General features: G+C 44.3%; 1 protein-coding gene across 1 annotated transcript in view; it reads left to right on the top strand.

The window, feature by feature from the left end:
• TSTD2 (thiosulfate sulfurtransferase like domain containing 2) overlaps positions 1 to 22,487 on the top strand; it is a 232,568-nt gene extending 210,081 nt beyond the window's left edge. Inside the window, exons 8-10 of the mRNA XM_078676324.1 lie at positions 13,576 to 13,734; positions 20,809 to 20,947; positions 22,029 to 22,487. Of these exons, the coding sequence (XP_078532450.1) occupies positions 13,576 to 13,734; positions 20,809 to 20,947; positions 22,029 to 22,264 (534 nt within the window). The 3' untranslated portion in view covers positions 22,265 to 22,487. The remainder of the gene's footprint in view (positions 1 to 13,575; positions 13,735 to 20,808; positions 20,948 to 22,028) is intronic.
• The last annotated feature ends 1,767 nt before the right edge of the window (positions 22,488 to 24,254 follow it).

Below are 24,254 nucleotides of genomic sequence, written 5' to 3'. Positions count from 1 at the left end.
TGTTCCGCACGCTGTCGACCTTTTGGCTTCTCGGCTAAGCTCCTGTCGATGGTCAGGGCAAACTATAGCAGCCCCGGTCTAGAGTAGCGGTTAATGGCCACCTGTCGGCATTTGTTTCGCATACATGTGGCACCAGGCAGGGCTGTCCCCTCTCCCCCCTGCTCTTCGCCCTGAGCATTGGGCCGTTAGCACTAGCCATACGGGAGCACCAGGAGATTCATGGCATTCCCTTCACGGGGGAGCAACACAAAATTACCCTGTTTGCGGATGACGTTCTCCTTTCCCTTGTAGACCCTGCGCAGTCCCTTCCGCACGTCCAGGAAGCTTTGACGCGTTACGAGGAGGTGGCAGGCTTTAGGATTAACTATGATAAGTCCTATATTCTCAACCTCACGCTTCCCTCGGCAGAAGTGGACCGACTGCGGCCGCTCACGCCGCGCACGTGGGCCACCAACTCTATCCTGTACCTGGGGATCCATTTGACTCCCACGATAGGGAAATTGTACTCCACGAACTTCCCCGCGGTGCTGGCGAAGGTACAGGGCGACCTCGGCCGCTGGAAACCGATGTTCATATCATGGTTGGGGAGAATCCACGCGCTTAAGATGACCCTCCTCCCCAAGTTCTTATACCTTTTCCAGGCACTTCCTATCCCACTGGAGATGGACTTCTTCCGTCGTCTCAGTTTGGCAGGGGGGACCGGCGCGTTTTTCTTTTACCACTCTCCGTCGGCCACGGAAGGAGGGGGGAGTGGGCCTCCCCGATATGCACTTATACTACAAGGCAGCGCAGCTGCGTGTTTTAGTAGAGTGGTCCCAACAGGCCTCGGAGAACCATTGGCTGCATATGGACAGGAGTGTGGCGGGAGAACGATATGGGACCTAGTGTGGAGACCCAAGGGGGATAGACCCAGGAATGCGTACATTAGTACTCCCACCAGCACTACCTTGAAAGTGTGGGATACGGTCTCTAGTGACGAACGATGGACGTCATTTCCGTCCTCCTTCACGCCTATACACTTCAACCCTGCTTTTCCACCAGTCCTGCGGGAGGGCCCCTTCGATGCATGGAGGGAGGGAGGCTGCCATGCGCTTACGCATTTGTTTCATGGCCACGCCCCACTCACCTTTGAAAACTGCATGAGAGATTACGGAGTCCCAATTTCTGAACAGTTCCACTACATCCAGTTGCTCCATTGGGCTACGTCTCCCGCGGTCGGGGAGGGGGCTACAAGACCGCCCGCCCCGTTCGAGGCCTTCCTCTCCCGGACGTCCACTATGAAGGGTGTCATCTCCTTCATTTATAACCTTCTTCTCTCCTCCGCCCTGGCGCCCAGGCCGCGCTATATGGGACTCTGGGAGGAACTCCTCGGGCGCGATATTTCAGATGTGGAATGGTCGCACCTATGGAGCGACATCGCTGCACACAATCACTCGGTGGAACTCCGGGAAGCACATCTTAAGACCCTCATGGACTGGTACTTGTACCCCGCCAAGTTGCATCGGATCTTCCCGAACTCTTTGGATAGATGCTGGAGGGGCTGTGGCCTTTTGGGCGACTTCCGCCACATCTGGTGGGACTGCCCGATCATCCGCCCATATTGGGAGGAGATCCTATCTCATATAAAGGAGCTGCAGGGGTACCCGATTGCGGACTCGATGGCTCATATTCTGCTGGGCCTTAGGGACCCGGATCTCGAACACCAGACTAGGGCTGACAAAAAGATACTGTGGCTGTGTCTTGGAGCTGCCAAGCTCACTCTAGCCGCGGCTTGGAAGAAACCGGAGGCCCTGGCGACTTCCCAGTGGCATGCGAGATTGTGGAAGCTGTTGAGCGTGGAGCGAATGGCGGATATCTTCCTGGGTAACTTCAAGAACTTCACGTTCCACTGGGGCCCTTTGGTCCGCTTTCTTTCCAAGGGATTACCATCAGCAGTATGCCCACCCACGATACGGGCTCTCCATTTGTTTCAGGCCTGAGTGTGATAACTGGATGAATGAATAAGTGTGAATGTTGCTGCCACCACCACTGGGGGGGAGGGAGTGGGAGGGGGGAGGGGTGTTTCCTGTTTCGGGTTTTTGTGACACCCTGCTAATAGCTGAGGCAACGAGAGACCTAATGCATTATAGATGCTCACCCTTCACGGACTTCTACATTCGCAAAGACACGTACCTTGTCTCGGTCCCCGACGCTATGGGGACTCTATATCTTTGCCTGGGGGTGTCTCATGCGCCTTCTATGGATTGAGCCTTACGGACTAAATGTAGATGTCTTTCCATGCTATTTGCTTCTTTGTCATTTGGTCTATGACTGCCCCCTGCGTGGGAAGTTGTGCGGGATTGTCGCATGTTCTCTTTCTTTTTTCTGTCTTTTCTGTCTTTTCTTTAAAACCTCAATAAAAACACCTTTGACAAAAAAAAACAACTATGCTTGCTTTGTACCCCAGTGATCGGTACAGCCACTAGCCAGTTTTGATCAGTGGTGCTGAAGGTTTGCAGTGAAATAAAGTGAAAAACATATAGTGCAAATGTTAAAATTGGCAACTAGGATACTGCGGAAACTTTAATAAACATTATCCTAGTGTCAAATCTAAAAACAGAGCGCTGACAGTTTGAAAAAATAACTGTCATATGCGGTGAAATGGCAGGTCTACATTTTTCAGCCACATGGATTACTTCTATCCTGGCTTTCGTCAAGACCAGTACAACAACGCTACTGCAAAAATGTAAAATATAGTACTTAACAACTTAAATGGTTGGTGCGATACTGCCTACTATATCCTGTGACTCCCTTCAAGTGAGTGAATAACACAGGAACCTTGGATTCATTCCTACAAAACAATATATAATAGTAAATTATAAAAATCTTCTCTGACCTAGAACATCCAGAAAAACTGTTGCTCAGTATCTGTTTGTTTAGAAAATGGCCTTATTGTCCAATTCACCACTCATTAACCTTAGTGGCGATTACAATGGTTTTTGATAATATCCCTTTATACACCCACTAACCTCAGTCATACTAAGCCATACTAAGAGAGTCAACCATGGGTTTCTGATCTTTCCTAGAATTACATGGAGATTCTACATGACACTAGACTTTGTAAATATGAACATTTTTAACACACACTCGGGTCAGAGGAACCTTGCAGGGAGGCGATGGATAGTGTGTGAGTTTTAATGTAACAAGGCTTATGACTAATATGGGAAATTGATCCACAGAGATATTTACTCTGTTTGCGATCTTTTCTGTTTTCCCATTTCTAGAGCGGGGCCTCATTTCCCTGAGCAGTCCCGGGGGAGGTGAGGAGTACTCCCACATACAGCTGGGTGAGTACACAAATTTTGTGCTGATTTACATTGCTACAAATGAGTGGTGGGCTTGAATGCAATGTTCCAAACGAATGGGAAACACCACCTGGGAGGAGCAAGATGGCGGACTCAAGCCGCTACGGAGCACAGCGGTGTAGTGATCACTCCCGTGGACATTGAGATTATGGTTTAAAGCATAGAAATGCGGAGAAAAAGAAACTGAATTAGGAGCTGTGTATTGCTGAGGCTTCCAATATATTATGCGTACTATTGCCCGGCTGAGAGCTGGAAGTCAGGGCGGGCAGCGTGGGAGCTGCAGAGGCAGCAGTGTGGAGCAGGGGCTGTGTTACAGAGCGCCATCATTTACCGGACTACCGGTCCCATCATAACTGAAACCTACGGAAAACCTGCTGATATCTAAGCGGAGGGTCAACAAGGGGGGACCGAGCAGAACCTGAGCGGAGTCCAGCAGAGAGTCCAGGCGCAGGTGAGAGCTGCAAGAGCTACCGGGGGTCAAGCGAGGAGAGAGACTCCCTGGGAGGGAGAAAGCTGCGTCGGTCCGAGGCAAGAGTAAGCGTGGGGGCGGAGCTGAGTGTCGTCGGCGGTAAAGTGGTGCAGCGGATAAAGCAGTGCAGCGTGAAGACCAGCAGAACCCGTGAAAACCGTGACCCGCACCAGGAGCGCCTGGAGCGTGGTGAAACCCACGATCACAGAGCACTTTCATGAAACAATATTACAAGACATATGAACCGCACAGACTATGGCGGCATTTAAGTTACAGCCTTGAAAGCTCTGAAAGCAATGCTGCGGGAAGCCGGGAACCTGGGAACCCGGGAGTTCGCGGATAACCGGGAATCACAGCGGGACTGCGGATTGTGGTAGAAGCTGCATAGAGACGCTTAGAGGCTGCAGAGGAGCCATGGAGTCGTGGATGGTGGCGGGGGCTCTGTGAGTGGCTGCAGTGGTCCGGACCCTGATCTTGCCAGCTGAGAATTTTGACTCGAACCTGAACTCAAACTTATCTGCAAAAAGAAGAAGAAACGGATGTGGCGTTCTCGCGGGGTGTGGATCTGGTGGATTCTAAGAACAGAAAACCTGTATGGGCCAAACACGACGGGGCGATCAGGGGTTGATTACCAAGGCCTGCAAGCGACTTTCTCTACTGTGCTCCGATTGCCGACGCTTTCGCTAACTGGAAGACTCGTGTATGAATCCTCTGCAGCGAGCCTACCTGTATGTTGAGAGATGGCCCCGAAAAATCCTTTACGGTCTAACCGCAAGAATCTGGTGAGTGGGGAGGCGAATAGCGCCAGGGCAGTGATGTAACTATAGAGAAAACAGCCCAGAACGTAGGAAAATCAATAATTCAAGCACCCATATTACAAGTGCAATCATTGATAGCGTCTGAGATTGAGACTGAGGCTGGAGGTGTGAGGGATAAAAAGCAACGAGGAAATGACTGCAACAAAATAGCGGGATTACTAGTAATAGTTACAGAACCTACGCGTTGCAACAATGTTATTTCAGATGCCTCTAGTATAACTAGCAATATGGTGCAATCAATGGCAAGTACACATATGGGAGAGGCTTCAGGATCATTGGAGGAAGGCCCAGAGGGGACATGCGAGGGAGATATTACCACTAATTGCTGCACGAGAAAAAGAGATAATTGCTATGAGTGACCTAAGTAACACATCGAGCTGTCTGATCCCCCTAGACACCTTGGAAGTTTCCGGCTTGGAGGGACACCCTAATCAAACCAATGCTGCAGAATCGGGGGTAGAAGTATGTGCTGCCTTAGACAATTTTGCTACAGATATAGATACAGCTCTGGTGGAAGACTCTAGTTCAAATGGGGATTTAGAGGATTTAGAGGAGACAGTAAATGAGAACCTCAGAGAGGCGCATAAAAGTGTAGCTAAAGGCTCGGGGCGCAAGAAAGAAAGAACAAAGGCTAAGAATAAAATAAAGGAGACGTTCGGGGGCAGAGTAATGTAACTACTAAAATTGAATCTGTAGCCCATATCCTGTATGCCTGCCCGGCATACGTGAATCCGAGGAAAAGGTGGCTTAAACCTATTTGTCGGCTGTTTGGCACAAGGCACTTGATTGAGGCACTTCGCATTTTAATGTCAGACACACGCTCATTGTTCGTTTGTGGTCTTTCAAAGTTTTTATCATGGTCATGGTCCATTAGAGCAAAAAGGCTTACTCAATGTGTTTAATTTGTATTTTAAAAATTCTTATTTATTGCCCTACTTTCTTGTTCTTAAATTTAAAATTTGGTGCAAATGTATTAATGAAAATCCATTTTTATGCATAAGTGTGTTTTTATAAATATGTGATGATTTTATGATATCCTTTATATTGAAATAAAGCCTTATGACTGACTGTAACTACTAAAGGTAATTCGATGATCGATAATAGCTCACTACGGAGATGGATGCAGGCAAAAGGAGGCGTCAAGACAATGGCATTGTGGCTCTCAGGTGCTAGCCCTTCTGAAGGGGACACTGTGAAAGATCTATCACCGAGTAGATCGGAATCTGATAAGGCCAAGCTGGGTGTGGTTGAACAGTCTGCATCATTAACTGCTTCCCCTGTTCTCCATTCTGCTAATATAGTAGAAAGCTCGGATCAGATAGGGCTGATGCCTCAACCATTGCAAGAGCACGGATTGAGCAAAGAAGATGTTTTGCTTGGCTTAATATGGCAGATGCTTAATGAACAAAGGCAGGAGGCACAGCATCATTATCTGCAGATGCGGGAGGATAATGGGAGAGCACAACACTTTCTATCTGAAATGGCAAGCAAACTAGGAGGGCTGAAGCTTGAGATGTCAGAACTGGAACAAAGAATCCTGGTAGTCGAGGAATCATCTGCTGGTACAGAGGACTCTGTGAAAAGACCTGAGAACCAGATTACGGCTATGCAAGTAAAGCTAGAATACATGGAAAACAGAACGCGGCGACAAAATCTTAGATTGTTTGGCATCCCAGAGGGGTCAGAGGGTGGGGACCCAAGAGCGTATATTGTCCAATTATTACAAAAGGCATTTCCGGACCTATCTGATTGGGACTGGGATTCACAGATCCAAAGAGCACATAGACTACAGTTGGTCCAGAGAAATAAGGGAAGCCAATATCCTCTGCCTTTTTTGATTTATTTGGGAAACTTTCTACTGAGGCAAGCGGTCTCACTTAAAGCTCTCCCTAATACCCCAGTCACTTCGGAATCTGTAACTTTTTTTGTTAGATCGGATTTAAGTAAAGTCACCATGGATAGACGATGGAAATTGAGGCAATATATAGATCCGATTAAAGCTCTTGGAGGGCAGGTGTTTTTGCAGTAGCCAGCTAGGCTTAAAGTATTTAAGAAGGGTCATACTTACTTCTTTACTGATGAGAAGGAAGCTAAGAAGATGCTGATTAAGTGGCAAGGAGAAAATACTGGAGAACTAACGGAATAATGAGACTCACATTAATGGATAATGACTACTGTTGTATAATATAGTTGAGGGACTATAGTTGATTGAGAGAGGACAATGAAATGATCAGATGTGTGCCCTTTTTTAATTAATTTTTTAGATCCTCTCTCTTTTTGTATTTTGTATTTTTTCTCTCTTCTTTCTTTTTTTTCTTATTCTCTCTCTCATTTGAAAGGCTATTCACCCCTCATTTGAAAGGCTATTCACCGCTCTGATGGGTTATTTAAGAATAAAGTATAGAATAAAGTATATGAGACTTTTTATTTTACACGGGGGTGATCATTATGGCTGTGGCTCTTTATGGCTGCCCAGACTAACGGCAGCGGGGAAGGCAGAGGTATCCTCCTCAATGGATAAGGAGGGTGGGTTGGGGTTGGGAGATGGGCGACTTTAGGGGAGGTTATAGGGGGGTAAAGTGGTAAAAAATAACATGAAGGAATTGTACTCTGAGGATAATAAGGGAAAATATTTTTTTCTTTTGCAATGGGTAAAATAAAAGGGGGAATGAGAATACTGGTATGGATAGAATGAGATGTTTGACTTGGAATGTTGCTGGACTGAACAGCTGAAATAAACGAAGGTTGGTTTTCGAAGAACTGAGAATGTATAATCCACATCTGGCCCTGCTCTCAGAAACTCATATCTCCAATCAACCCAGGAATCTGCTTGGTCAGCTAGGGTAATATATAGTGGTTAGTTCAGAACTAAGTACCTCGATTCGAGGGGTTATAATCTTGAAACACAAGCAATTTAACCGCTTCCGCGCTACCGCGAATTCCCGCCGTGCGCTGAAATTTCAAAAATGGCTTGTTTGTGACAAAGCCAGCTCGTCATGCGCGCAACGCAGGTAACGCCCATGACGAGCTGGCTTTGTCACCCGCGCTGAAGGGGTTAAGGGGGTGATAATTAGGACATATTCAGATAAAAATGGTAGGTGCGCTATAGCACAAATAAAGGTCGAAAGTGTTAAATATATATTTTGTGTCTTATATGGGTCTAATAAGGAATACCCTACTGTTATTGATAGGGTTAATATGGAGCTGGTGGATTGAGAGGGAGAACGGGTAATAATGGGCGATTTTAATTGTATAATGAGTTACGATATTTATACTACTAGAAGAGGTGCATTTCAGAGGATGCGCAAAACACGGGCTGCAGTTAGAGAACTTGGGAGAATTCATGGTATAAGAGACGCCTGGCGGGCGCTTTATCCAGATATTGCTGGACACACGTTTTACTCAGCTGCGCATAAACTTTGTTCACGTATAGACATGGCCTGGGTATCGGACAGGATATTGGAGTCAAGTTATATGGCAATATGCCCAAGGATCACATCTGATCACAACCCAATTCTTTTAACATTCAAAATTAAGACAGATAAGCAGAGACCTTGACAGTTTTCATTTCCTAGAAGCTTAATCTTAGACCTGAATTTTATGGCCAAACTTAAGATACATTTGAAGGAATTCTTGGAAATCAATATAGGATCAGCCTCACATATTGTGGATTGGGATGCATGTAAAGCAAGCATCGGGGGGTTTACACAACAATTTATATTTAGACAGAATTGGGAAAGGAAAAAAGAGACAGATAGTACCATTGCCAATATACTCCAAGCAGAAATGCAACTAGCTGATGCACTTTTACAGCGTTCGTCAGAGGTAGAAGCTCTGGGGTATACTCTCGTTGATTTGAAATCTATTTTAAAAAACACACTGAGGGAGAAAAGTATTACTAAATTGAATACATATCATTTAACTCAATATGAGGGAGGCGAGAAAATAGGGAAAATACTAGCATATAAAGTTGCAGACGAAAAGGCTAAAACTCTAAGGTCATCAAAGGACCAAATAATATGATTTACAAAAACGCTGAGCAGATACTCAAACAATTTGCTAAATATTAGAGGGATTTGTATACTCCATAGAATTGGCCATCTATTGATGATATTTATATGTATCTGCAGACCACTCCTCTAAATTATATGGAGGCGGAACAATCAGACAAACTAACTAGTGACATCTCATTGGTGGAAATTAAATCAGCTGTGCTGTCGCTAGCGGCCGGGAAGGCAGCCGGAGAGGATTCAATCCCTCTGGAGTTATATAAAGAATGTATTGAAGAGCTAGGCCCTTTATTTAGTAAGGGTATTGCATATATTGGAACTGGGGGGAAAGCTCCTACCTCATGGAACATTACGAAAAAAAAAATTTTTTTAAAGAAAAGAACAAACCAGCGGACGACAGTGGGGTATATAGACCCATATCGCTTATCAATACTGATGCAAAGATATTTGCTGAAATACTTGCAACTCGTCTGGCATTGATAATGCCTGATTTGGTGTCTACCCAACAGCATGGGTTTATTCCAGGAAGGGACACTACGACCCATGTGAATACCGCCATGGTTGCATTCGATGTGGCCAGGGTTAGCTCAACCCCAATCGGCATGTTACTGCTAGATGACGAAAAAGCATTTGACCAAGTGGGGTGGGACTATCTCTGGGCTACACTACAAATATTTGGGATTAAAGGACAGTTCTTACAATGGGTCCAAGCTATCTACGATTATCCCAGGGCAGAAATCCGCTATGCAGGGTCACAATCTACAATGTTTCCTATATTACGGGGCACTCGTCAAGGATGCCCTTTGTCCCCGCTATTATTTGCTTTGTCTATGGAACCGTTTTTAGTCTCTTTACAGAACCAATTATTCATAATCCCTTTTTCTTCAGGTCTGTACTTACTGAAAATAACAGTATATGCAGATGATATTGCTTTCTATTCAACAGACGCAGGAGAAGCCATGAAAGGGATTATATTAGAGGCAAGAAGATTTGGGGCAGTCTCGGGATATAGATTAAACACGAACAAAACCCAAGTAGTAGTAAATTATAAACCATCAATGATGATACAAGGAGTTTGTAAAGCAGCTACCTACTTGGGGGTAAAAATTTCTGCTAATTCAGAAGAGGTAGTCACATTAAATTATGAAACATTATTAAAAGAGACAGTTAATTTGCTGAAAAAATGGCATAAGGTTCCTTTGAGCATAAGTGGTCGTGTATATTTAATTGAAATGAACATTTTTCCTAAATTTCTTTATTTGTTTCGGTCCATTCCTTTACGTATTAATAACTCATTCTTTAAACCTTTAGATGGTATTCTCAGCAACTTTATCTGGGGGTATATAAAGCACGGCGTGCAATTGAATTATTAAAACTCCCATTTAGTCAAGGAGATCTTGACTTCCCAGATTTTAAATTATATTTTTGGTCAACATTTCTTGGTCGTATCCGAAGCTTAGTAAGTTTAGGTAATAATCTCTTCTATTATGCATTTATGTTAGGAGAAGGAACTAAGATGTTTCTATACAGAGTTAATGACCCCAACTACTACAAAAGTGTTAAATTCAATGCTGCACGTGTTGTTGTATTTATTTGGCGAGCTATCCTAAATAAATATAAAATATCGATTTATCATCCTAAATTTCCTCTATGGGACAATCCAGCACTCCTGGGAATATTTAACGAGGGAGTTGGGAAACAATGGGCCAATCTGGGTATTGTAAACCTAGGAGACTTATACAATTCAAAGGGTCTTTTAACATTTGAGAGACTGAAGCATATATATGATTTAGTAGAGGGTATGCGATGGAAGTATTACCAGATTGGTGATTATTTTGTACGAAAGCTGAAACTTATGGTAATACTGGTCTCAAGTATATGGGATTGTATATATCGAAGGGAGAATAAATCGATGGTTAGCATTGGTTATAAAAGCTTTAACTCTCATAAGGAAAGTGATTGTAGAAGAATAGCTGCACGTTGGAGACAGAAAATGGTGTATAATATATCTGCCAGTTCTGTCTCATCTGCACTCAGCGTTATTTGTAAAGCGGTGCATTCATATAATCTAAGATTACAGCAATATAGAACTATCTGTTTTTTATATTATACTCCTGAAAGAATATCCAAGTGGGCATCAAATATGACTTCTAGCGATCGGACTAAGTGCCCGAAATGTGATCTGGTGGCGGCTGATCTGCAACATATGTTTTATTCTTGCACAATGTTGCGAGAATTCTGGCAGGGGGTGGCTAAAGTTTTATCACAAAAACGAGATAGACCCATCTTGTTTACAGCAGGAGATGTATTAATGAGGGGGACAGAATAGAGACTCTAACCAGAAGGATTTAATAACTATACTACTGGCTTGTGCTAGATTAACCATAGCCCGGGCCTGGATCTCAAAATTACCACCTGTTGTGCTGGAATGGTGGGGTATGGTCAAAGATATACATAATATGGAGCTTCTACTCGCTAAAGCTAGGGGGATTCAATCACTTTGTAAGATGAAAAAAATCTGCGGAACTTTTATGTAAAGCTTGGCCTCATCTTGTATTTTGTATTATTTTGTATTATTACTCTTTTGCTGTATCTTACCCATCACTGTTGGATACGAAGAATGTGTATCATTAATGCTTATTATGCTATACTCAATTTTTGATTATGATAAATGACCTCATGTTAATAAAAATATATATATTTTTTAAATGAGTGGTGAATTGGACAATAAGGCCATTTTCTAAATAACAGATATTGAGCAACAGTGTTTCTGGATGTTCTAGGTCAGAGAACATTTTTATAATTTACAATTATATATTGGTTTGTAGGAATGAATCCAAGGTTCCTGTGTTATTCGCTCATTTGATGGGAGTCACAGGATATGGTAGGCTGTATTGTACCAACCATTTAAGTTGTTAAGCACTATATTTCACATTATTGCAGTAGCGTTGTTGTACTGGTCCTGACGAAAGCCTGGATAGAAGTAATCCATGTGGCTGAAACATGTAGACCTGCCATTTCGCCGCATATGACAGTTATTTTTCAAACAGTCAGCACTCTTGTTTTTAGATTTAACACTAGGATAGTGTTTATTAAAGTTTCCGCAGTATCCTTTTAGCCAATTTTAACATTTGCACTATATTTGTTTCACTTTATTGCACTGCAAACCTTCAGCACCACTGATCAAAACTGGCTAGTGGCTGTACTGATCACTGGGGTACAAAGCAAGCATAGTTTTGATATCATTTCTTGCTGGTTGCACAAATGGTGCAACCAATCACAAATCCCAGATGATGAAGTGTCGCCACTTATGTGGGCTGATATGATTCTTTTCTACTTAATGAATGCTCTCTCTTCTCTTTGACCAAGGCATTCTAGTTAATCTATGTCTTATGGTTTCCAGACCGATAGGTTCATTATGTTTTTCCGGTTGTAGAATGGAGATAGAAAACTACCTGTTCTTTAAAAATAGATATTCCCTAGGACCCTCTGATTAAGTTTTTGTGTAGGTGTACACACGTTCCACCTTATAATGGCATGCATTGTACCCCAAGGTGTATAAGAGCATTTTTATTCCATCTTTACTCACATGTATATTTCGTCATGTTTCCTCATTGTTGTATGTGCCCCTTTAGAGGGGGGTTGCATTTGCACGTGCACCTATATACACCGAATACCGTGGTCTGCCTACTGTGAGTGGTTTAATGTATTAAGAATGGAATCTAGCTAAACAAATATAACAGACGTATTATGTATTTTTGTTGCACACAGAATTTTTTGAAAATAACATATTTTCCAGTATCGTGTCATTTTGCGTATGAAGTTGGACAATTCTTCCAGCGTACAATTCGCAGAGCCTAAATCATACTTTAGTGGCTGTTAATGTGTCTGTGATAAATGCAGCTGCTGTCCGAGTCCTTCCGATGTGTACTGGTCTTCAAATGCTTGTGGTATCTGTTTGTTGCTGACAGCAGGCTTGTGATGGTCACACGTTTCATCTGTTTTAATATTTTGATACCTGCCAGTTGTAGGGGGATCAATTATTTTTTTTAATGTTATCTTTTTTGATGATGCTCAGATTCACTATTACTCAAAAACAATAAAATAACCATGTAATGCGGGTTAGTAACAAAGCCACATCATAAGCATTCTTTACTGAATCTTATATAGTGTGCCCCATTCCCAATAAAGTTTTTTGATTACTTGCTTTCTTTTTATTATTCAGCAACTTAACGAAATTGAATGTAGTAAATCCACACAATAGGTGCATAAGACATTAAGCAAAAACTGTTTCCACTGAGAACACATCTTTTAATATGTATACATTTATTATTGCTTCTAGCTGCTTTAGTTTTAAAAGAGCACTATAACATGAAGCATACTATATCATTACCAGTGAAATTAATTGGAACTTCTGTGTTGTCCAAGTTAGTGTACAATTGATTGGTTCCTGAATTGTTACTTAATAGTTGAGATTTAACGTCTGAAGCCTCAAGTTGAGAGAGGATCATTATCCCATCTCATTTTTTTTGTGCTGTAGGCACCACACGTTTCCATGTGTGCTGGGAGAAAGGGTGAGGGTCAAGGAGGTGTTTGCGCATGCCACTTGGATTGACTTTAAAATCAGCACTGTAGTGTGTTGGAAAGTGACCATGTAATGTGGAAGCTCGTTGTGTGGAGGTGGAAATTGTAGTGCCTCCTTAACAGTGTTTCTCGTTGACCTGACTCAGAAGATGGATGTATCCTGATAATAGTTGCTCAAACTGAAGAATCATCTCCCGGATCAGTTTGAGAACAAATAATCCTATCTACTTGAGTTTTTGCCGTCACATTAATACACAATGAGGCAAAGGTCTCAAATTTTCTTCCATGTTAGCAGCTTTATTTCGCCACCAGTGCTTTTTTCATAACAGTGTTTTTGCTTATTGCACTAGGGAAAGTTCCAGAACTGCATAGCTCCAGACATCAGAAAATTCAGCTACTTTCCCAACTATGTGAACCAAAACTTGGATCTCTTCAAGAACAAGAAGGTGCTGATGTATTGCACTGGAGGGATCCGCTGCGAGCGGGCCTCCTCCTATCTGCGGTCTAAGGTGAGACATGTTCTCTGGACTAGTACAAAGGAGAAAAGTAATTTTTTTAATTCTTGATATTTTCTGCATTTATCACGCCATTTGGGTTGGTCGCTTTAGCAGGCACTTTGTAAATGACACCGAAAGTTTTAAATAAGCATTCTGTTTCTTTATTTCTAGTTAAAGTTTGCAATGTCTTCCCAGTGTGGTTCCACATATTAGGACTGTGCGGATTTCACGGAGTTTCGCTACGTGGAACTCCGCAAAGTGACCAAAAAACCCACAGCGATACGTGGCGCTCCGCAAACGCCGGGGTGCATTTGGTCACGCCGTTCACGTTGATTTTCAGTGCCGGGTATTTGTCCCACCCTGTAAAATCAGTGCGAACGGCACCATGTGCAGCGCAAGAGGGCGCTGCATCCTTTCTGCCACTCGAGTGGATTTTCTACCCGAGCAGTAGCTTTCTCAATGCGAATGGAAGGTTTCTCAAAGCGGCCATCCGCAACTGCCCGCGTTGAGAAATCCGACTGCCCACGTTGAGATGGGAGGTGGATTTTCCTCGCTCGCCAACTTGACGTTGGCGAGCACGAGCGAAGAAAAAAATTGAAGCAGAGTTTTTGGGAACTCCAAGTGCTTTAACTGGTCGAAGCCCATAATTGGCGAATGCACAGACTTTATGAAACATGATTATGAAGTACATGCATGCGTCAGAAATGTAAGTAAAATATATTTCAGCATGGAAATCACAATATTCAGAACAATAGCATGTGTACGACTCAGGCCTTCTGCTTTATGAAAATAGCTGTAAATTCCAGTTTTTTGTAAAGTGGGACTGTCAGCCAGAAGGGAAAGCTGGCACTGAATTGATATTTGTTCTTCTCCTAATTTGAGTGTGTTTTAATCCAGAAGGGGAGATGGGTTTGCTCTCCATCCATTTTCATGCCTGGTGATCCCAGGCTAATCATGTCGACTTTATATTTGTGTGTCGTTGACTGCACTGTAAACTGAGAGCCCCGAGTATCTTCGATGGGATAGCATGATATGCCAATAAATTCAATTATTGTTTCTAACTTCTATGAAGTGCCCATATGCATCTGCTTTTCTTTCACTTGGAGATGATTAACTGATTTAAATTGGTGAACAGAGATTGTAAGTGGATAAACCTGTACCTATCCTGTAGCCACTCCCTTTTAATTCTCCATGTTTTAATTTTATATTCATTTACATGGCTCAGTGAATTGTTTTGGTCCTCTAGCAAGAAAATACGATCTTGGCCCACAGCTTTATTGCTCCACAGTTGGAGATAATGTAAAGTCACGCTGAGGAAAATAATGTCTAGCTACCATATAGGTTCACTGAGCCTTATTGGTTACGACAAACCAAATACTTGAGTATCCATCTACTGTTAGGAATACATTTTTACAGCCCAGGGCATGATTTATGCTTGCTGGATTTGCTTGGTAAAAAGAAACGTGGAAATATACTATGTGTAAAATGAATGGGCTAATATTACCAAATGGCTGATAGATTAATCATTTCCACTCACATAAAAACGATCCCCACTGAAACTCAGGTTTTTGCCTTGTGTACTACTGCTTAGACTCCTGTGATAACATTCTGTGCAATTGCAGTCTGATCCATGCAGTGAGCCGATTTTCTGTTAACCATTTTTGGTATTTATTACTCTAAATTTACCTTATGTTGCTGACATCCTTGACACCGACTGTACTTCATGTTAATAATGGCATTTCAACATCCTCGGTTCTTCAGTGTCTCATAATATCAGTATTTATGATTCGTTTCGGAGCCTCTTAAATTCTGGGTTCAAGGTCATATCTTGTTTTTTAGGTCTCGGCTAGAAGCGAGCGAAGTCGCCAGAGACCTATAGTTAGCGGCTCAGCTTCCGAGGAGGACAGCATCTGGCCGCGCGCATTTCTGCCGAAGGAGGCGATTTGCGCCGGCCACGCGCGCGCGAACGCGCTCGTAGTGGCCAGGTGCAGTCCTCCTGGAAAGCAGCCTCCCACAACTCAGAATGCTGCTCGTGCTCACGCCTGCTCCCAGGGCACGCACTCTCTCATCTGTGCGACTTGGTAGAGCAGCTTGTAGTGTTCCTCCCTCTTCTCAAAAGTACACAGGTCGCAGTCTTCTCTTTATGCAGGATGGGCGGCTCGCCCGACAAACGCTGGTTCTTTTATTTCACCCACGCTCGCCTGCCTCCCGTTGATATTAAATCATTTCTGGTGCATCGAAGCATCGAGGGAGGGAAAGTGCTTAAGTTTATTTTCTCTTCCTACAAGTACACCACATGTGATAAGCATGGGCCATTGTAGCATCACCCAAACATAGATAGTACATGCTGCTTCTGCAACCAAAGGCATGACTCAGTTAACCTGCTCCTGCATTCAGTGGTAAGAAGAGAGGAGTTGGCCTAACGGCTAGGGCGCTCGACCTCGGACCTGGGGAACACGGTTCGAGTCTCGGGAATATCGCGGAAACCTCCTGTGATTCTGGGCAAATCCCCGTGCCTCACAAAATGAATGTGTGTCCTTGTGTAACGTAATTGGTGCTATGTAAAGCGCTCTGAACGTATTAAAAATCTATTTACATGTGAAAATGATGTGCTTTCTTTTGATACTCCATTGTAGTAACCCCACTGGTCTTTTTCTCACTTGTGGGGCTACACTAGATAGTGCGTCCACTTCTCCTTGAGGATTCCTCCTTTTTGCATTTCAGCGGAACATAACTTCATTTTATCTCGGAGACAGACTTGGGTGGTGCCTGTCTTCCGCATGTGCGTGTTCTCGCCGATCAGGTCTGTGTGGTTAATGTTGTGCAAGCCACTCATATTATGTGTACCTGCGTGGGTGTTCTGTGAGGCTGGTTTTATTTTACCACTTCAAAGCACGGGCCGTTTCCACCATTAGGCCAGACTAGGCGGTCGCCTAGGGCGGCAGAAGGGAGAGGGCGGCAAAAACAAGAGTTTGGGAATTCTGCTCATTTGCACTCAGCTTCCGAGGAGGACAGCACCTGGCCGCGCGCATTTCTGCCGAAGGAGGCGATTTGCGCCGGCCACGCGCGCGCGAACGCGCTCGCAGTGGCCAGGTGCTGTCCTCCTGGAAAGCAGCCTCCCACAACTCAAAACGCTGCTCGTGCTCTTGCCTGCTCCCAGGGCACGCACTCTCTCATCTGTGCGACTTGGTAGAGCAGCTTGTAGTGTTCCTCCCTCTTCTCAAAAGTACACAGGTCGCAGTCTTCTCTTTATGCAGGATGGGCGGATCGCCAGACAAACGCTGGTTCTTTTATTTCACCCACGCTCGCCTGCCTCCCGTTGATATTAAAGCATTTCTGGTGCATCGAAGCATCGAGGGAGGGAAAGTGCTTAAGTTTATTTTCTCTTCCTACAAGTACACCACATGTGATAAGCATGGGTCATTGTAGCATCACCCAAACATAGATAGTACATGCTGCTTCTGCAACGAAAGGCATGACTCAGTTAACCTGCTCCTGCATTCAGTGGTAAGAAGAGAGGAGTTGGCCTAACGGCTAGGGCGCTCGACCTCGGACCTGGGGAACACGGTTCGAGTCTCGGGAATATCGCGAAAACCTCCTGTGATTCTGGGCAAATCCCCGTGCCTCACAAAATGAATGTGTGTCCTTGTGTAACGTAATTGGTGCTATGTAAAGCGCTCTGAACGTATTAAAAATCTATTTACATGTGAAAATAATGTGCTTTCTTTTGATACTCCATTGTAGTAACCCCACTGGTCTTTTTCTCACTTTTGGGGCTACACTAGATAGTGCGTCCACTTCTCCTTGAGGATTCCTCCTTTTTGCATTTCAGCGGAACATAAGTTCATTTTATCTCGGAGACAGACTTGGGTGGTGCCTGTCTTCCGCATGTGTGTGTTCTCGCCGATCAGGTCTGTGTGGTTAATGTTGTGCAAGCCACTCATATTATGTGTACCTGCGTGGGTGTTCTGTGAGGCTGGTTTTATTTTACCACTTCAAAGCACGAGCCGTTTCCACCATTAGGCCAGACTAGGCGGTCGCCTAGGGCGGCAGAAGGGAGAGGGCGGCAAAAACAAGAGTTTGGGAATTCTGCTCATTTGCACTCGCTCACTGTGACAGTATCAATGCGGTGCCAGGACTCTGCGTCCCAAACCTCGGCTCCCAGACGGGGACAGGAAATCTGCAGCTGCGGCGCACAACATGTCCTTGAGAGGCACTGGGTGCTGAGGGCAGACCTAGACACAGGACGTTGGGTGGGCCGGGCATACTGGAGGGCCACCCTGTGCAGGAGGAGACAGGCGGTGGCGCTCTGTGCTCAGCTTGAGACCCCAGGCCCACAGCCCCGCCCCAACCTCCGGGCCGCCATGGCGGAGGCACCGCTGTGCCTCACCTGGGTGCTTCTGGTGCTGGCCGTGTCCTGCGTGTCCATCAGCCTGGCGTCCAACAACGAATGCCACAACACCTTTGATTAAAACGGCTGGAATGCCAGGGTGAGGTATAGTGCCTGAAACTCAACTTTTGGGCTGGGAGCCTTTCACGGGATTGGAAATGAAAGCCTGTGTCAGACTCGTCAAGGGCCTTGAGTGCACAATTCCAGGAAGCAGCGTTGGCTGGGCTGATGAGAGTTGTACACGCCATGCCGACATCACTCCCACCCCGTACCTGCGCATGGCATATTACAGGCACACAGTCGACCTTTCTTCTCTTGCTGTGTGTACTCGACCTTCCGATCCAGACTGGAAGGAACAGCTAGAAGTCCCGGGGTTAGTGGCATTTAAGCGCTGCACCTAGCACCTAGAGGCAGTGTAGCGGCTAGGCCTAGCACGCCTGGGTGTTCTTCGCATTTCTTCCATTAGCAGCACACTCTTCAGCGCCGAGGGAACCGGTTGTTGTGGACACATGGTTCGCCTCTAGATAGCAGGCCAGGGCGGCAAAGGGATCAACTGCTCAGGTACAGCCACCCGTGGAAAAAAGCTGCATGGGTTGGCGAGTCACGCCCTGTTCACTTCAACCACCAGGGCACATCGGCACGACCTTTCCCTGTGTACCATGTTGGAGAACTGCCCATAGCCCATCCGTCATTCTCCGCATGTTCGTTTATTTTCCCTTCTTCTTACTGTGCAGCTGCAGACACCCCTCCCCAGTCTGCGATCCAGTGAGTCACATGCCTCTTTCCCCAATCCATCTGGTTCGATGTGCACTTTCCCTGCAGCTGCGGTACTTCTAGTTTTGCAATTAGGAATCATCAGTGGGCCAGCTCTGAAGGGACGGGGAAGCCTTCACTGACTGACCGTGCACTGCAGGATGTTATTCATGATTCTACGCCCCGCCCACCAGAAGGACCCTCACTTTCAGGCACTGAGGCCACATTGCCAACCCTCGGCTCACGCCGATGAACCAAGGGAACAGTGTCAGACGCGGGATACGGGCGCTTCTGTGAAAGTGGAGCCTGCATCTGGAATTCCCTCCCTGGAACATCTGTACCCCCCTCCAATTTAATGCTGTTCACAACCCCCTTCTCCTCCCTCCAGATACTGGCGCCCGTCATCGCCCGTCATCGCTTCAGCATAGCATGCAACCTTCCAGTGATCAGTGCAATGCTGTAACGTATCACACAATGAGTGTAATGAGCATGTGCTGCCTCTCTGACGGCTCTCGGGATACACTCAGCGAAAGCATGACCCCGGGCCATGTACATGTGAAGCTCTGCAAGAGCTGTATGTACCTGACTGCTCTCCTACTTTGCCTTTGTGCGTCCGCTCCTCCTTGCATTTGATGCTCAAGGCCAGCTTGCACATGCGTAGCCTGGGATCAGTGCTTGCGTTTATTCTTAGGTGCTTTGGCAAGGTGTGCGTTTAAGCGGAGGCATGGTGCAACATATACCTATCTGCGGAGCGCTTCCCTCCATAAAGGTACTTGCACAAGCTTGCACTGCTAACTGTTTTCGTTGGCGAGTGTTGCTCCATTGATAGATTCTTCCCCCTGATTGCACTCGTGTTTTTCTTGCCTTCTGCCCCGCTGTCCGTGTATGATTGCACTCAAGAGATTAGGGTCTGGTCTCCTGCTGGTCACCTTCTGCACAGCCTCACTGGCACGCCGCGGAAACTGTGAGGCATCAAGGCATAGGAGCTAGGATCAAGGTAAGAGGTCTGTGGTCACCTGCCTGCCACCCCTCTCACTACCTCACTCTCTATCTCACTACATAACAACTTCACTCTCTCTCTCTCTCTATCTCACTACCTCACTCACTCTTTATCTCACTACCTCACTCGCTCTCTTTCTATCTCACTAACTCACTTTCACTCTCTCTTTCACTACCTCTCTCTATCTCAATACCTCACAACATCACTCTCTGCTTATATCTCACTATCTCACAACATCCCTCTCCCTCACTACCTCACTCTTTCACTACCTAACTCTCTCTATCTCACTACCTCACTCTCTCTCTCACTACCTCACTCTCTCTCACTACCTCACTCTCTATTTAAATACCTCACTCTCTCTCTGCTAATGCAATAAGTCTCACATATGCAAAAAATTAAGCTATTGCCAATAGAAATGACAATGCCATTTATTTAGGGATAAACATTTTTTTTTTTTAAAAGAGCAATGCCAACAGCTCTAACTATAATATTGCCGAGACCATTGCATTGTAAATGCTTGTTTATTATTCTTTTCAGTCTGTCTTAAACTCTGATTTATTATGAATAATGCCATCTTGACAAAGATTCCTAAGCCTACCTAACCTACAGGAGTTGTTGATTTATTTGTCATACCATGGAGACGCGCCTGTTGTTCAGAAGTGTGAGTTGTTGATCTCTGGAAATGTTTATCAAACTGTAGAGTCAAATGCCTTTTTACCAACAGTAACTGAAATAAATAGTTTTACTCCATTATAAAATCCCCCTGAGAGAGGGATGCTCATTTAAAAATGTGCATATGTTCTCTCTGGACCTTCACCAGTGTCCGCTTCCATTTTAAATTGTGTATTACTCCAGAAGTGCATAGATCGTTTTAAGCCTGAGGACTTTGTTTTGCTGTACAAAATGTAACCGTGCTATTGGGGTTCCCCCCTTTGTCAAATAGGCAGAGTGCCAGGAAGTGTACCAGCTAAAGGGCGGCATCCACAAGTACCTTGAACAGTTCCCTGATGGTTACTACAGGGGCAAGCTCTTTGTTTTTGACGGGAGATACTCTATCTGTTCAAATGGGGACATCATTTCAGGTATGTTTCTCCAGTCTGACATAGTCCTTCTCCAGTTCTCAGGATGTTAGTCGGTTTTTTTAACGGCAGTCTTTGTAGTATGAGTCCAGTGAAACATCTCCGAGTTTGCAAGTTATGTAATAAAAAATCAAAGTGTACATTGTTTTGTAAGGATTTCATTCAAACTGGTCTGCACCCTCACGTGGTAATTTCACACCCACCAAAAATTGTATACCACCAGGTGTCCAATTACTACACCATTCTGGGTTTCTCCTCTAGTAATGAAGCATGACATGCATAACCGTCATTTGTGCATCCGATTTGTGTAAGTCTACCCCTTTGATCCGTTTTTCCCTTTCATATTACATCCGTGTTTTACTTGCACGGTATGGGAAAAACACTATAGGCATGTGCTAAATAGATTGAAACTCCAAATCCCGATTTGGGCAAAACATGAGTTTGTGTCGGAATTAGGGCATATCGCCCTGTCAAAATGAATTTCTCATAAAACAGTGGTTGGGAGGTTAATCATCAAGAATTATTTAGTAAACCTGGTTTTTTCCTGTGAGAAATTTTCAATATGTAAAAATTCAACAAAGCTACTTAAAAGAAAATTAAAAAATAAATATGGCTCCTGAATTCATAAAGTAAAAACATGAATCCATGGTGGGTGTCAAAAGGCAAAAGCGAGGCAGCTGTCAAGCTCCCGTGATTTTCATGGTGCACATTTAAGGAAAACAATTGCAATATAGGTTAACATGAATACTCTTGTCCTCAATATGAGATTCCACCTTGTTAACTGGACAATTATTTACAGTATATTGTTATTTGTATAGTTATAATGCTAAGTTTTATATTTAGAATGTATTATTTTATTATCATATCCCTTCCTCCTCCTTAAATCTTTAATTTCTTCCTCAGTACTTCTTTAGTATGTCTTTGACATACTATTTCTGTTTATTATCTGGATTACATATAATATATATACTAAATTGTGTACATAATATTACATTTATGACTTTAGAAATGCTCAGTAACTGCAGTTTTACCTGCTCATCTGGTTGTGTTTTTTGTGTGGTCTATCGCTTTCTCTCTTTCCCAGAATGTCGATACTGCAGAAGGCCGTGGGACCAGTATACACTTTGTTCGACATCACGCTGCTGTCAGCTGGTGCTGGCCTGCTCCTCCTGCCAAGATAGAGGTTTCACAGCATGCTGCCAAGTCTGTCAGAAAAAAACACCCCTTTTGACTTCCACTTGCAATCTACCTGAGCAAGTATTGAAGGAGCAATGCGAATGCACCGACTTGCGGCCACAGGTGCCTATCGAACCTCTATAATCAGAAGCTGCATCACAGAGTTTAGGATCCTAAGAGCACTAAACTCTAATGACTTTGATAACCTTGAGGCCCTTTGAGTCTTCCAGAAGAAATCTTGTTTCCAGGGCGCAACATTATGTGACATTATCCTTGACATATTTTATTGGTTCAAGTGTTTTACCATCTTTGATGTTTCTTAAAAAAAATAATATTGCTATGTTCTGAAATAAACAGATTCCTCACATTCTTTTTGAAATATTATTTTCTTCTTGAAGAGATACAGTCAATCAATGCTGCCAAAGTCCAGTTGCCAAGAATCAGAATTGAAGGCTTCATGATCTTTGCTGCAGTTGTTTATTTTCCTGCAGCACTTTTCATGATCACACACAAGTAATAATTTCAGCCTCTTCTTTGGTGTGTATTCTGGGACGAATGCTGTCACAGGTGTATTGATGAACATAATTAAAGGTTCTTATCTCTTGTTCTGCTTCAGTCTCAGAAATAGTAAGTTTCGTATCGGAACACAGAGAGTTGGTTGCAGAGATACAGGTAAGGTCTATCTTTCTAACAGTTACAAATAGATGCAAGACTTTCATGGCAGGTTACTAAGATATCTGCGGCTGCCTTTAGATAACCATTTCGACCTGCAGATGTCCATTCCAAGCGGAAGTAACGAGTTGGATTGGTAGTGAGTGTCTAGTGTCTTTTTTCCCTTTTATCACCTTCCCCTATTTCAAATACTGGTCCCCATATTCTCGTTGTATGTGAAGAGAGCACCACTCCTACTGGATTCCGAGTACATGGTTAGTGGTTTCTGACAGATATGTTCTCATTAAACTTCAGCAACATATTCTCATTTTACTATGTCTTGGATATTAGATGTTGTAATGTTAGAGCAGGAGATCTATTCACTGAAGTTTGAGAAAAAGGTTCTACAGTCAGAATTAAAAGTAGGGAACCAAGATATTGTTAATATATTTAAAACAGAGAAGAAAGACACTAGTTACATGCCATTTTTTTGCAGAATCCAAGAGCACACATTATTGGACATTACTGTCTCCCTTACAAGAAGGCAAGCTTTTTTGTACTTTTTTTTTGGGATAAATATCTTTTTATTGTTTTAGACGAAAAAGAAAAAACAAATCGACATGGCATGAATGACAATCGGCAAGAAAGACAGTCATAGTGTGAGAACACAGTGGTGACGATAGCAAAATAATATACATTACACAAATAATGACACTTTATCCATTGAGTTGGGACAGGGCGATAACGGCTCCTCCTCTGAGGCATGTACCGGGGCCACACAGATCCCTCCTCTATATGCGTTCCACCCAGACCACACTATGGACCACTTTTTGGGGCATCTTCCTGCCGTGTATACCGTCTTTTCTCTGAACGTGCACCAGTCCAGACTTCTCTCCCAGGAGGCCAAGTTCGGTGGGGCCTCTGCTCCCCACTGCTGGGCTATCTCTCGTTTGGCCACCATAGTCCCCAATGTGGCCCAGGTCCTCTTCATAGTTGTTAAACCAGTGGGACCCCACATGTTCCAGAGGCATCGCTTTGCCTCCGGACGAATGGTCTTATGTAACACTTCCTTCATTACCTCATGTATCTCCCGCCAATACTGTTTTATCCGGTCGCATTCCCAAATTATGTGGATGAAGGTACCCGTGTGCCCAAAACGGCACCTGCAGTTGCCCCCGTCACACCTCCCCATATGAACTAGCTGTGACCCAGTGATGTATGTTCGGTGGAGTATCTTGAGTTGGACCAGTCGCAGACCTGCCGGGATGGCAACCTCCCTGGGTGAGGCAACCGCCTCCCGCCACTCCTCGTCATCAAATTCTTGGCCATCTCTCTCCCAACACTCACGCAGACGCCCAAGAAGATCTGGGGTGTTGGTAATCAATTTCTTGTATGTTAGGGAGATCGCTTTTGGGGAAGGTAGCCGTCCAGTAAACGGTCCTCTAGTGGTGATGATTCTGGGGGGGTCGTGACTGTCTGTAGG

The sequence above is a fragment of the Lissotriton helveticus genome, chromosome 2_1, assembly GCF_964261635.1.
Source record: "Lissotriton helveticus chromosome 2_1, aLisHel1.1, whole genome shotgun sequence".
In the NCBI taxonomy this organism is placed as follows: Eukaryota; Metazoa; Chordata; class Amphibia; order Caudata; family Salamandridae; genus Lissotriton; species Lissotriton helveticus.
The sequence above is the reverse complement of the archived record's forward strand: the minus strand, read 5'-3'. Positions and strand labels throughout refer to the sequence as shown.